Source organism: Mus pahari, chromosome 5 (genome assembly GCF_900095145.1).
Source record: "Mus pahari chromosome 5, PAHARI_EIJ_v1.1, whole genome shotgun sequence".
Classification (NCBI taxonomy): Eukaryota; Metazoa; Chordata; class Mammalia; order Rodentia; family Muridae; genus Mus; species Mus pahari.
The window spans coordinates 144,339,273-144,354,575 of record NC_034594.1 but is presented as its reverse complement, the minus strand read 5'-3'; the positions used below and the strand labels follow the sequence as shown (position 1 = coordinate 144,354,575).

General features: G+C 41.3%; 1 protein-coding gene across 1 annotated transcript in view; it reads right to left on the bottom strand.

Moving 5' to 3' along the window:
• Positions 1–15,303, bottom strand: part of Slamf1 (signaling lymphocytic activation molecule family member 1) — a 33,015-nt gene continuing 17,712 nt past the window's right edge. The window contains exons 4-7 of the mRNA XM_021198710.1: positions 11,685–11,780; positions 7,462–7,535; positions 1,687–1,782; positions 1–368 (exon numbers count right to left, since the gene is read on the bottom strand). Coding sequence (XP_021054369.1) covers positions 318–368; positions 1,687–1,782; positions 7,462–7,535; positions 11,685–11,780 — 317 coding nt within the window. The 3' untranslated portion in view covers positions 1–317. The remainder of the gene's footprint in view (positions 369–1,686; positions 1,783–7,461; positions 7,536–11,684; positions 11,781–15,303) is intronic.

Here is a 15,303-nt window from a genome sequence, read left to right as displayed (position 1 = left end):
TTGAGTTCTGTTACCCAGCCCAGCAAAGAGTGAGATGCCTAAACTCACATTATCTGCTACAGCAAAGATGGAACACTGCATCAAGGGATCTCTGCTTCGTTTCTGTGTCAGCTGCAGAGCAGGCTACATGTCCAGGAAGCCTCACTTCTCATCTACTTCACAGACACACCTGTGCAGATCCATCACCAGGGAACTGATTGGAGAAGGGTACAGATGTGCAGTTTCTGTCACAGAGAACTTGGGACCCAGGGACCGGTTCACTGTGGATTTGGGTTCTTCTATTTTCCTTTAAAAAGTCCTTTCACTGGGCCTATGGGTCAGCTCTCTGGCAGTGTCACACTGGCATAAACTGTGGTGGGGTTTGGTTCCTGTGGGCAAAGTAGAAGTTTGTGGGTGAAGGAATAGAGAGAAGTTTCCCAGGCAGGAAACAAAACAGCATTCCCTGGGGAAAGGAACGGCTTAGAATTCCTGCAGCACAGCATTATGCTTACAGTCTGCCATTGTCTGGACTCTGCCTAGAGCCAGCACTTGGCTCTCTAAGTGCCTTTCTGCTAATGCGGTTATATCTCTCTTCTAAGCATAAGTGTGCCACTGGAGAAATGAAAGAGCTTTGTCCCTAGTTATCTGAAGACTCAAATTGCCCTCCCTCCCCTTCTCTTCCCACCCCTCCTCCTTCCACCCTTCTTCTTCCCTCCCTCTACTCTCTTCTCCTTTGGAAGAAACTCTTAAATCAGGACCTCTATCATGCCATGCTATACTCTGTGATCCTCACCATGATATGCTGAACCGTCTGAGACTGTAAGCCAAAACAAATCTCCCTTAAAGTTTTTCTCTTACGTGCTTTGGTCATAGTGATCCAGAAATAGTTAACAGACTTCCCATAGGGTGAGAGGAGTCAAAGAAAAAAGACAAGCAAGCTCACATCATGGCAGATAGGAAACATCAAAGCAGGAAACGGAAAGAAACCAGAACAGCACCTATCCTGTTTCAAAGGCACACCATGGTTGGGCTTCTTCCTCCAATGAGGCCCCACCACCGTCTTTTCCACCTTTTAACAGTATGATTGCATTATGAGACCATCGTAGATCAGGAACTTGTCAATCAGGTCAGAACCCTCCCCATCTACTGCCCCTGGAAATATCCTCAGAGACACGCCCAATGTTGTCTTTATTGGCTTCCCAGGCACCTCTTAATCCAATCAAGCTGACAACCAACAATAACCATCACTGAGTTCTTCAACAATTCTTTTCTTCCCTCTCCATTTCCCTTACTGCAACTTATAGTCAGTCCTGGGGTATAGTTTGGAGAAGCCAAGAAAGGTCTAGATTATTGAGTTTTTATAGGGGCTAGTAAGATCCAGATGTGGATGAGAGAAGAGGTTCATTGTTTTTTAACATGTGTGCCAGGTCTTTTTGATGTGGTTCTTGGATGACTCTCAGAGAGATACTAGACAGTAGATAGGAACTCACAGCTTGTGAGTCAGAATGAAGGGGTTTGTGTAAGTCCTCACTAACCCTGGCTGCAGTTGCTCCTTGCTCCCCGTGTGATCCAGCTCACTTTCCTAGTCTACCACTCCCCAATCTGTTTCATTTCATCTCTACTCAAAAATAAAATAAAATAAATAATAAAATCCTTCTTCTCTGTCTCTTATCAGACATTCAATGAGGAGAGGCAGAGATAAGTCACCTGGACAGACTCTGGGGCAGGCTCTGTGGCAGCCACATAAATGGTAGTGCAGGGGTCCTGGTCTGTCAGGACATCATGAAGTTTCTTCTCTTGAGGCTACACAAGAAGTAAAGAAAGCAGATTAGTTGAGCAAAAAGCTGGGTCCCATCCAACTTGCCCCACAGAAAAGCAGTTCAAGTTCAAAGGCTACTCCTGAGCCATTTGCTCTGACTTCCTCCCTGGTGAGAATCCTCCCAAACTTTCCCAGAGTTCACTGTAGCCACTCCCTGAGTTATCTCTCGGGACTCACAACCTCCCAAGGCAACTTCATCCCTTCTTAGTGCTTTAAAAAAAAAAAAAAAAAAAAAAAAAAAATAAAAGAAAAAAAAAAAAAAAAAAAAAAAGTTTACCGAAATTGCCACACATTTCTTAGATACTAGAGTTTGGAGAAAAATGTAATTTAATGAAGAATTTCTGACTAGGGATGCGATAGGCAAGGAGCATATAATAAACAGTTTATTAATCAACTTTTATTCACGATGCAACCCTGACTTCTCTTCCTGGTTTGGAGAATTTTAGCATGACCAGACCTACATGTAGAAATGAACAGCTTTAGTAAATAACTCACACTTTCTGCATTCAATGGGGAAAGTTTATGAAGAAGAGTGTTATAAAAACCACCAGAGTTGTACTGGAGCTATGTTGTTAAATTCCCCTTTAGGATTTTTATCTAGGTATAAGGAGTTACTTTAAACAGAATTTTAGCAATGTGAGCAGATTTTTGTTTCTCCCGTCTTCATCTGGGGGTCACTGACTTTTATGTCTCCAGGAATTGGAACAGCATCAGGTGTATAACTTATTTCTGCATATTCTTTGTGAATGCAAACCCTTCAAGTAACTGTACAAGGGATGAGCCATGATAAGCTCTGGAGAGGCTCCTACAGGATATGCAACAGCTGTTTAGTTTTTTATGTTGTTATGATTTGTTTTTGCTTTTTAGAGTCAGGGTCTCACTGTGTAGCCTTGGCTAGACTAGAACTCAATATGTAGACCAAATTAGCCTCAAACTCCTAGAGATCCTCCTGCCCCAGGCTTCTGGGATTAAAGTCATGCACCATGAAACCTGCCTGTTACTACGCTCTTTATATAGATATCATACAGCAATTATGATGAAAAGAAAAATACTAATTTTTGAATAATTCTGTTACCATTATAATGATATAATATAAGCATGATAGATATAAATGAAAGAAATTGTAAGGATGTGAGTCTGTACATATTGATAAGAAAATAATAATGATGTTTTGTATATTTAACATACATATAAATTAAAAACAATAAAATAAAATATAAATCAAGATGCAAAATTGTAGTGTGGCTAAAGTGTTGTATTGGAGTATAATAATAGGAAGTCAAGGATGTATTATATAATCTCTGGAATATCCACTAAAAGTAGAGAAAGTAGTTATTTAATACGAATGCAACAGAGAATAAAGTGGAATAATAAAAATATAATTTAAAAAATCCTTTATCAAAGAAATTTCAATCTCAGAGACTCTCACCAATAAGTTGTCAAACATATAAAGGGAGAAATATGGTAAATCCCAGCCAAACATTCCAGAGAATTACAGGGAAAAAAAAATCCATCCGTTGGTGAGCTGACTTTCAGCCCCCAAAAGACATGCACCACCAGAGTCAGGGTGTGCCACTGCATGGGATTAAGACCTCCTTGGGTGCAGATAAGTCCAGAACGCCAAGGTGAGGTCACTGGATCACCTGCACCCAGTGTGTGATGTCCTAAGAGCTGGAAAGGAGAAGGCAGAGGCACAGACAGGAAAGTTGGTGGGGATGGAGGCAGAAATTGAGGTACAACCACAAACCAACCAAAGCTGAAGGTTGCCTGGCACCATCAGATCACACTGAGGTAAAGGAGTCTCTCAACAGATATCAGAGGGCTGTGGTCCCGCCAAGATGTCAGTTTCATTTTGGATCTGTGGTCTCCCCGAAACTGATGTAAACAAAATTCTGCTTATTTATACCACTGAGTTTGTAATAATTTGCTCGGGCAATTTGAGAGAAAGAATTCAAGCCCCAGCCATCTGTAAGGTTAGCATAATCGTGATATCAAATCTCACAAAGTCATTTCGGGGGAGGAGGAGGATGTCAGGCCAATCTCACCCAAAAACTAACTGGGAAGAGGGGAAAAAAACTGTTAATAAAACAACAGGGAAATAAAATCCGTTTTTTAAAGGACCAAACTAAATTTGTTCTACTCCAGAGTGTAGAGTATGTTTGTCTCTTACAGTGGCAGATAAATGAGGGGAAATTAACCAGAAGGTTAGAGCAACAGATGCAAGAAGAGTGTTGGTAAAATAGAACATCAGCTTGTGATACGTTTTTATCTAGCAAACCAGGAATTGAAGATAACAACTTCCTTGTTTGTTTGTTCATTTGTTGGTTTGTTTGTTTGTTTTTCTTTCTTTCTTTTCCAGAACTAGAATTAAAGCCAGGTCTTCATGAATGCTCAGTACTTTATCACTGAGTTATATCACTAGCTCCAGTAAATATTCTCTCTCTTTTTTTTTTTTTCATTTAATTTTTGAGACAGGGAGGTAGCTTATGTTCCTTTGAAACTTTTTACATAGTCCAGGCTAGCCTTGAATTTGCCATTATCTTGTTGTCACCTCCCAAGTGCTAGGATTCCAGCCTGTGCTTAGCCTGCCAATATACTTTTTGATTTATCTTATTTTTAAGTATGTGTGTATGTATGGGGGTGCTCAGACTGACTATGAAGAGGTACATGCCCAGGAGAGCAAGTGCTGCGGAGGCTAGAACAGGGCATTGCATCTCTTGAGCTGGTGTGTAAGCAGTCAAACTGGGAGCTGAACCCAGGTTAGAGATATAAATTGTGATATCTATAAAACAAACAGTATACATTCTTAACCCTTGAGTCATCTCTAAGTACCCAACGATATTTTTAATGTGGAAAAGAGCTTACTAGAAACACTTCAGCAAAATGTATACTTAATGATGGTATAGTAAAAGCTTTCCTTCCAAGTCTGGAACCTCATGAGACTGTCTGTTACTGGTTCTGGTCACCACTATGTGGGAAATCTGAGCCAATGAAACAGGGCAAAGGAGAGCAGGTGGAGCTCTGTGGTTTGGAAAAGAAAAGCTAACTCTTTAGAGATGATGCACTGGTGTTGGAGAAAACCCAAGTCGTCAACAAACAAATATGAGAACTTACAAATCAATTCAGCAGTGTTGCAAATACAAAGTTGATATATAAAATTTAGTTTTTGATATGTTGATAGCAAAGAACTAGGAATTTTAGTAATATTGATAATATTTGATAAAAAGTAATATTGAAAAAGGTAATATTGATAATGTTTTAAAATATAAAATGCCAATTGACAAATTAGAAAGCTATTATTTGGAAAGCTATAAAATGTCATAGAGAAACTAAATAAGAGTTAAAGGATAGGAAAGATTCAAAACAATGAAGATGTTTACTCTCCTTATTGGTCTGTTTAGCACTAGTTAACATCCTAGTAAGATTTGGTGAGATGGGTTTAACAAATTGAATTTGGACTATCTATCAAATGCGAAGTACCAAAATTGGTCAAGAACACTTGAAGAAAAAAAGACAAAATGGGAAGACTCATTTTATAGATATCACAATTTATATCTCTAATTAAGGCAGTTCAGCCAGTGGGTAATGGGACAGAATACAGAACATCAAATAGAACTACACATACATGGGACCTCAAATTATAATGCACATGGCATGGAAGTTGGTATAACAAATAGCAAATAGAATATACCCATGTGGAAAAGAAAAAGAAAACTTAGCCCTTCCTATACAAAACTCAAAAATATTCCTTAGGTATATAACAAATAAATGTGAATGAGATGCTGGAAGAGTATTTTTATTACCCAGGACTGAGAAAAGTTTCTCCAACATGTTATAAGAACTGTTAACTGTAAAGGATGAGGTTATAGATTGTTATACCCTGACATTAAGAAGTGTTTTTTATCAGTACATCTTCTGAACCACACATGATATGGATCTAACCTCTAAAGGGCTCACTTTTAAAATGGGCTTTTGGTTTATACAAAGGTAAATGGGTAAGAGATTTGAAAGTCAGGTGATTTTAGTATGGTAAAAAACATATAAGAAGTTGTTACTTACGAGGAAAAAAGGCCATAATAAGACCTCCCTACTGGAATGAAAAAAAAGGCTGATAGTAGCAATTTTTGGCTAGCATGTAAACTATTAAAAATTATTTATTGGAAAAGTAAATTGACCCCCACTCTGAAGAACAATTTGGTCTTAACCAGTTAATTGGGGAATCCAAATATTCTCATCATTCAGCAAATTTATTTTGAAGTGTGTACCCATCAAATAAGTAGACATGTTCATATACATTTCATAACTGTAATTTTCATAATGGCCTCAAACTGGAAATAACTCAGATGCCCATTAACAGTTAACTTGATAAACATATCCTAAAACAGCACATTCATACATTGATAGTTGATAAACCAAGGAAAGTTCAAAAACACGCATGAATTTTGTAACCAGATGCAAGGAAAAAATACTAATGAATTATACTTTTATAATGAAAAAGAAAAGAAAAATATAATTCATATTTCTAGAAGGAAGGATTGTGGTTATCTCTGGGGAGGAGATGGGCGGCTGTGGTGCAGAGGTGTTCTGGAGGGAATGGTCATGTGGGTGGTGTTTTATTGGTAGAAGACTCAAACTGAAAGATATTTTTTTTTTCAAGTAGGTCAGTAGATTTGATGCAATCCTTCTTTTTTGTTGTTGTTGTTTTATAATACTTGAGAAGCTTATTCTAAAAGACACACTCAGCTAGGTGCACATTTGGGTGAGAGAGTACTGTTGGGTCTCTCATGGTTTTAAATGAAGGTTTGTTCTCAGTGGGTGTCTATGGATGATGTAATAAACCTAGCAGACCATGAACAGGCAGTGGAAAGAAATTTGCCTGGGACCGTCTCCTGGTCTTCAGAAATTTATTTATTGTATTATTATACAATTATCTTTACTTCATAACCTTTACTCAAGAATATGCTCCCACCACATTATAAATGGTCAGATTGTGGGTTAAACCTCCCACCCTCTAGAATTAGTTATATCTAGAAAACAACAGGGTCTAACAAGGTTAACAAGGTAAACTTCCCATCTCTCGCTGCTGACCTATCTGTTCCCTGACTCCATAGTGTCTCACGTTTTCCCATCACTCCCTGCTTAGTTCAGTGGTCATGTTACTTCAGCATTTTTCCCTCTTCCTCATTCAACATGCTGTCATCTTTCATTTGAACCTTCTCTGACTAGAATTAGCAAGATATTCCCTTTCTGTTCCTGACTGTACTCTGCAGATGCCTTTATTTGGATCAAGCCAGCATACTACACAATAGCTTTGTCATGCTTCTCCCTCCTTCCCCAAGCCTACACACTCCAAGAAGGAAGTTTGAGAACGTCTAGGAGTTCTCAACCTAGAATACCACTGCTGGAAAGTGTCCAACGTTATGTTCTTACAACTTCATCTCATTACTACAAAACAGCAGGCGACTAGATCACCCAGTGTTTTCTATGATTTCAAACAATATAGGGGTCCAATGACACTGGGGGAGTTCTTGTTCTTGACTTTTCTGCTTTCCTAAGTTCATCTACTCTAGATCCCTGTAGGACCATGGATGTATGCAAGGCAGCCTATCAGAAATCCTGTGGAAAATATGACAGACACTCCCCAAGGAGAGCATAGAGCTTACCCCTGATTTCTGTACTTGGGCATAAATAGTAAGGCTTTTTTCTTCCACTGGTGGCTGGCAGTGATTTGGTTTACCTGGAGAGAAAGAAACACAGTGATTACCACCCTCTAGTCCTCAGTGTGAGCCCTCAGTTCAGTTTTGTCTGGTCTTTCCTCTCCATGGTATAGTCACCTCCCCCACCACTGCCATAGAATGAGACAAGTTCCCAACCTCTACTTGTTCATTCACAGCATTAGATTGGTTTCTTGATCTGTAACTAGACCTGTATCCCTACCTAGCAAATGGAATTTGAAATGCCTGTTTCATAAGATTACTGTAGAAACCAAATAAGACGACTATACCAGTTACTCCAGCAAATAGCAAATGTCCAATATGTGCTGAACATTTTCTTTTCAACACCTCTACCCCTCTCTCTTCCTCCTCCTTCCTCTTCTTCCTTCTTTTCCTTCTCCCCTACCCCATTCCTTTCCCTCATTCTATAGCCCAAGCTGCCTTCATACTCAAAATCCTCCTTGCCTCAACATCTCAAGTGCCAGGATTGGAGCAGATGCCGTGACTTCCAGCTTTGGGCACTATTGTTGTGCTATTCGGTTGCTTTAATCTTTAGTTCTGTGTGTTATCTGTTCTCCTAAGAGGGTTCTAGGTTTCCTGAGGTCACAGCTTATTATTTATAGTGTGTCTTTATTCTCCAGCTGGCTTCACTCACAGCTCTATCTATTTCTGGAGGGCTTGCTGTGTGTGTGTGGGATGGTGGTATAGGGGGGATGATCCACTTGGAAGTGTCCAGAAAACAACTCAGCATTACAAAGAAACTCCTCACCAAAAAGATTCAAGTTTGCTAGAAACACATAAGATTATAACCTATAACTCCTTCTCCCTCATTAACCAACCCCATTTTATTCCCAGAAGTAACCAATTAAAAAGCTTCCTGTATATCCATCTTTGGGCAATATAGTGTTTTCTGTGACATCATCAATAGTCCCTCTGTGTAGGCGAATAGTCATAAGTGGCAGGTGAGTACTTAAACTGTGTGAACAGTAAAACTGAGATACCATTACTTAATAGTCATTTGTTTAAATACTGGATGGTGCAGTTTTAGATATTGGTTATATTTTATAGGTTTTTCTCTTTTTTACACATTCTTGACTTTTCATGCTGTGTGTAGTTTTTCTAACACTGAACCGCTCCTCTTGCATGCATCATGTGCTAGCGAGCATGTGGAAAGGCAGGAGTCTGACCTGTGGAGGACTAGAAGGGAACTGTTGCAAAATCTAGGCTGAATATGGAAGCTCAGTCCAGAAGAAGCCATAGTTTTTAGAGTAAAGTTACTAATGTCGATTCATTTATCCTCTTCAAAAGCTGGGAGCCTATCACTGAGAGAATAGCTCCAAGAAGTACACTTCAAGAAGTTTGGAAGAGAAATGCCTAGTCTTGTGCTGTGAGTGTGGTGGAAGAGCTGATCTTGGGTGTGGTTCTTGGTGAAGAAACAATGGGCGGTCACTGGGGAAGTTCAAGGAATTCTAGCGAAGTCAGTGGGTGATTTTCCTCTGTGGTTATAGCATGCCCAATGCTTCTAATCTCAATGATGAGTGAGTGAATTGTGTGTGTGTGTGTGTGAGAGAGAGAGAGAGAGAGAGAGAGAGAGAGAGAGAGAGAGAGAGAGAGAAATACAGAAAGAGACAGACAGCAGAGACAGAGACAGATAGAGATAGGATAGAAAGACAGAGACACATAGAGACAGACACAGAGAAAGACACAGACACAGTAATACAGAGAGAGAGAGAGAGAGAGAGAGAGAGAGAGAGAGAGAGAGAGATAGCAGACACACAGTGAGAGGAAGAGTAAGAATGGGAGGGTAGGGGGTCATAGGTCCTCAGAGGGGGTTGGGGGTAGGAGGAGGGTGCAAAGTATTTCTATGAGATACACTTTTATTTTAAATCCACTAGAGTTTGCAAAGTGAGACCTATTTTTGCCCAGTGCCCTTTAGGTACAGTCAGGGGTACAAATAGAGACTGTACTCAAGTTTTTAGTGACTTTCAACCTTGCAGGCTCTCTCCTCGAAATATAGAATTGGTAGAACAATCCCAAATGATCAAAAAGATCACTGAATTGAGATAATTTAGATACTCTTTCTTTCTGTCTCTTCCATCCCACCCTTTCTTCCATCCTCCTCTTTTTCAGTTCAGAAACAGATTTTCCGGAGCCAGCTCAACTTGGCTCCAAGTCAGCTAAGTCTTAGGATGTTATGGAAAAGACCCGATCTCGAGTCTTTAGCCTTAACGGCAGCATTAGCATTTGCTATACTGTAGTTGTAAAACCAGAGACTTTATATTTCTTTTTAATTTTTATTTTTTTTGAGACAAGGTTTCTCTGTGTAACCCCACCTGTTCTGGAACACGCTCTGTAGATCAGGCTGGCCTCAAACTCAAGAGATCTGCCTACCTCTGCCTTCTGAGTGATGGGATTAAAGGTGTGTCTGAGAAATTGTCTTATGTGACTGTAGCTTCAAGTACTTTAAACCCGCTGTTAGTACTGTTTCTAGAATCTTCTAGTATTCTTCTCTGCTAGTCTTAAGACAAATATTTACCCTCACATCAAGAGATGTATCTGCTTATAGATGTATGTCTATACATATGCATCATGCAGGAAAACCACTGTGTGGTGCTTTCTGTGTATTGGTTTGTGCCAATCACCACAGCAATACCACAAAGAGGATAATATCCTTGCTTTGCAGATGGTGACAAGTTTGCTTGGTTACCTAGCTCATTGGTGGCAAAGTGTATTTGAATGCTAAGGCCAAAGCCCCACGTTTTCATTGGCTTATTTGGGGATGGGGTCTCACTATGTAGCTCAGGGCTGATCTAGAATGCATGGGTTGGAGTGATCATCCTGCCTCAGACTTGCAAGCAGCTGTTACTACGGATTAGTCTCACTGCACTCTGCCCAATGCCCACACTCTTTTAACTAGTGAATTCCCCCTGGAGATGGGAACCAACCTAAAACTCTTTGGAGTCAGGAGGCATTTTTGGAGCAGATACCACTAGACATTGCCAACAGAATCCCTTGAGCAATATTTTGTGGAGGGCATAGCAACTGAATGTAGATCTTGGCACAGGTTTGCAAGGCATAATGATGCCTGAAAAGGGTGGATATGTGTTTTGGTGGTGGGTGGAAGTGGGCTTTGGAGTGGGGGGGGGAAAGGGAAGTACTGCTCCCTTAGAGGTCAGCCATGCGCTGAGCAGAACACTGTGTGGAATGTGTAGGAAAACAGTATAGCTGGCCTAGAGGGGAAACTCCGTCTGCTTTCTTAACCTCCGTATCTCACTGTTTTCTGCTAAGGCTAAGTAGACCCACTCCCAAACCCTTACCTCTCAACAGAATTTTTATCTGAATAACACACCCCGCCCCTACCGTCTCGGAGAACTCTTCGCTGGAGGAAATGAGATAGAGGTAAGTGGCTGTGATGCGATCGGCATCTTATATAAACAAAACCAACATCAAGGTGCTGAGGTAAGGGCTTTTCTAAGAAGACTGTATGTGGATGACACTGATCGGCTTGAGAATGACATGAGCCGTCGGCTTGGCAACAAGGGAAGAGCATCATGTTCTGCCTTCTACTGAAGGAATGCCAGCCAGGACCTCTGAGTCAGGATGCCCTGATCCAGATGGGCGAGTGGTAGTCAGTAAGGCTGAGGGGGCACATGGCCCTGAGATAGTGAGTCACAGGACAACTTGGAAGAAATACAAAGTGCTTAAACTTAGAATCACAGCCTTGCTGCTTTTAGCCTACCCCAGGACACAGTTCATGGATGGATCTATGCGTCCTCTGAATCCTGCTCTCTCCTAACTCTCAGTGTGGTACACCTCCTGTTTTGATTCCTTTAGCCTTCTGCACAAGCCAAACTTCAGTGCTGAATTTCAATTATCTGCACAGTGTCTTCTGCATTAGACACTTGTGGCTCTTTCCTCTACCGACCCCTTTAAGCTGGTACGGGATCTCAAGAGACTAGAATTGCACTGAACTGGACAAGATCTCAAGAGGATTTTATTATTTTTCACAGGGCTCCTAGCCAGAAAGCTAAAGTAGTAAGACTGAGTCTGTGCTTAGAGTGAGAGCGTACAAGATCGCGTGGTCTGTATACAAGAGTCTGTGCTTGCATAGAGTCGATTCCACTCACCACTGTTGAGCCCAGTAAGAAGTCCCTTCTTATAAGACAGCCTACCTTGTCTTTTCATCATTATTATTGCCGTGGAAACCAGGATGAAGATTATAATGACTCCCAGTGGTGCAACAGTATATGATATCCATGGACTCGATTCTGAAAAAAAAAAAAAAAAGTCAAAGGTCAATAGCAAATGCATTGTGGGTTTAAAAACACCCCACCCAGGACTGAAGGGAGTGCGCCTCACCCCACCCAGAAAAGAGGGGAGGAAGTCTCTGCTTCAGTATCTGTCTCCCTGGGGAGACGCTGGTTTGCATGGCTTTAGAGATGGCTTTAGAGCATTAAGATTTCCATGTCTACCTTCTTACCATCATTTTACTTACCAGCCCTGTCTTTCCCATTTCCAATTTCATAAAGATGTTTCTAAATAAAACGCTTTCTTTTTTCCTTGTCTAAAATGAGCATATTGGTGTCTCTCCTAAGCCAATCTCTTGTCCTGCTCCTCCATTTTTAAAAATCTCTAATGTATTATGTGTCCATTTTTGGTAAAAGGGATATGATGGTCCCGTGCACTTGTCCCCATGCCCCAAACTGCTCCCATGAGACAACTGGGGGGAAGGAAATCTGCTTTTCTTCTTAAGGAAATAAACACAATAGTGCTATTATTGCCTCTCAATGCAAATAACTATGTTGAACCCACCAGACCCAAACCAAAAGAAGCACATGTAATGCTTCCTGGCAATTGTTGCCCTATTCTAAATTAGCAAAGCTAACTGAGGTTTGAAACCACATAGCCAAATCTTGTAGCTGTCTCCCTCCTTCAGCCATTGTGCTTAGTCCTTCTGAACCAAGAACAGCACTTTGTCAAACCAGCCTTTGTCTCAACAACATAAAACTGGGTACCTGTGAGTACTTACAGTCAGATGCTTTTGATAGCAAATCTTATCATGTGTTTAATCAGAGCAATCCTAAGGGGTGGATACTTTAATTATTTCCATATTATAAGCAAGGAGCTAGAGCTAGCAATAGGAGAGGAAACATGACCAAATACTAAAGACAGGCTTTCTGGGAGTCAGAGAGACTCCCAGATTCGGAACAGGCAGTGAGTTCCCACTCAAAGTACCAGGTTTCTAAGCGATGGCACTAATCTCCAGTGTTACTAGTGAGACAAATGCAGTCTCAGGCATTAACGCTAACATGTAGGGGCACTTGATAGAATTGATTGTGAAAGAAATGGGGGTTTTAAAACGCCCTTCGCAGAAGTCTAAATATATATAAATATAAACTTCCTGGTTGTTGAACCTTTGAGGGATCCAACAGAAGTTGAAAGGAAGAACTAAGCGGATTACAAAGGAGCAGAGTAATTGTAGGCGTGATTCAGATATTTGGAGAACTAATGAAAATAGAGACAGAAATCTGGTAAAAGGCTCCAGCCCAAAAGCTACTAGAAGCGTTCTTCTGGGCTTGAAAGAGTTCTTTTCTTCCTAGACTCTTCATATTGCTAGTCACACGGCATCTCACTGCAGTGACAGATTCTCTTCCTCAGGTAAACCATGTTTTGACTCTACCAAATACCAACGTCAACAGTCTTGGTCAAGAAAAGGAGAAAAACTAGGTCTGGAGGCTTATGCCTCCAGTCCCGCCACTCAGAAGGCTCGAATAGGAAGGCTGAAAGTTCAAGGGTTGTGGAGCAAGACCCACCCCCGCCTTAAAAACGAATAAATGAATGAATGAACAACCATGGATAAGCAGAGTGGCTTCATATAACACATAAAATGAAGAAGTCAGTGTGTGAGCTACTCAATCTGCATGACACTCTGAAGAGTGTATGGTGGCTGAGAACTCTCTGTGTATGCACACACATGAAAGTCTGACCACGAGTCTAACTGGGTCAGATTCCTTGCTGTCAGCACCAGGGATGCTCAGAGAAAGCTTCCCAGAACAAGGTAAGAAGCAGAGACCTCAGCCTGAGCTTCATGCACGAAGCGTAGGTGTTGGTCCAGCAAATCATGATCGTAGCACTTCCTATTTTGAGTTCCTCTTTCTTCTAATATATGTATCTTGAGGAAGTCTATAACAAACACTAATTTAAGAACAAACACCTCGACCATTTATATCATTTCCAACAATAATATTTCTTCTGAATTTCATATGAGATTTACAGAAAAAAAAAATACCAAAAACCCAGGCGACACTTCTGAAACTGGAAAATAACAGATAATTGGCTTTCATGGAGACTTGCTTGCCAAACCCACCTTTCTTGCCGCCCCAGGTCTCCTGCTGGCAGCCATACGAATCACCTATTCACAGTCAACACCACAGGCTGAGACTCCAGTGTGGTAACACCAGGCTCTCTGGAGGATGAAATCAATCTGTTCCCTATCTCCTGAGACACAAGGGACCAGCTTCAGCCAGATATGAGAGGCGATCCAGCCATTGACTTGGAAGATGTGTTATCAAGTCTAATTTTTCCCTTTGCTGTTTAAGGTATGTATGGATATATTGATTTAATAGAATCATTGGCTAAAGGAACTATATCTAGTGTTAAGCTTACACAACCCCACTGGCTTCAGGTTGAGGAAACAAGTATGTATAACATTCTAGAAGACATCAGAGCCCAGCTCGGAAGGGAAGAACTGTGGAGTTCAAGGTTTCTGATAGACTCTGGAGATGGGAGCCCCACTAGGAAAGCAGCCACAGACTTCAATGTTAGGGAGAGCGAAGGCCCTTTGGGTGGCCAACCCATCTCTTTACTATTGACCCTTCCACATTCTACTCCCCTTCCTGATGATGCTTCGGCAGTCTACCACACCTGCTCAGGCCCTGAAACTCAGGCCACTCTTCCTTCCTCAGTGTCACCTTTCCTGAACATCCCAGTCTCATTCTGCCCTCTCCTCAAGACTTTGGCATCTCGTGTGGTCAACGCCATCCCATCGAGCTTAGAACCCATGTTTTTCCACCATTATCTTTGCAACGAAAACCATTTTAAATGATGGTATTACAAGCCAGACAGATGGATTCGGCACCATGTGTACTAATTAGTAACTGTGTATCCCAGGCAGTCCTTCATACCCCCTGAGGCCTGTTTCATCATCAATAAAGTGAGCATAAAAATATTTAGTCCACGGGGTTGCTCTGATGAACCACAATAATGTATATAAAGTGTTCAGAATCCATTGGTTCTCCAGTAAACTGCTAGGAGGCTGGAGATCATCTCTGTCACTACCAGAAAGTCTTCCCATCTGTGTAGCAGGCCCCCAGGTGCCTATACTTAACGTTCACCAACTTGGTGCTATTCATTGTCCATGAGATAAGCCCTGAGAAGCTCAGACACATATGGACACTATGCTGTTTATCTAGCCTGTTTGGGTCAGATTGCCCCACAGTTGCCAAATCTTCTGGAGATGCCTTCCTCTGAAGCTTGTTCCTATTGCACTGCTTGCCTGTGCTGTGCAAGGATTGATCTTTCCATCTTTCTCTGCACCAAACAAAGGCAAAATGGAAGAACTCTATACCAGGAATCCCTGTGGTTCAGTCATCTGCAGAAGATTAGAAATGTCTCAAGGAGCAGATTCTACTGTGAACTGGGAAAAAGCTCCCATCCATCACCTGATAGACTCAGACCTTTCTCTCTCTCTCTCTCTCTCTCTCTCTCTCTCTCTCTCTCTCTCTCTCTCTC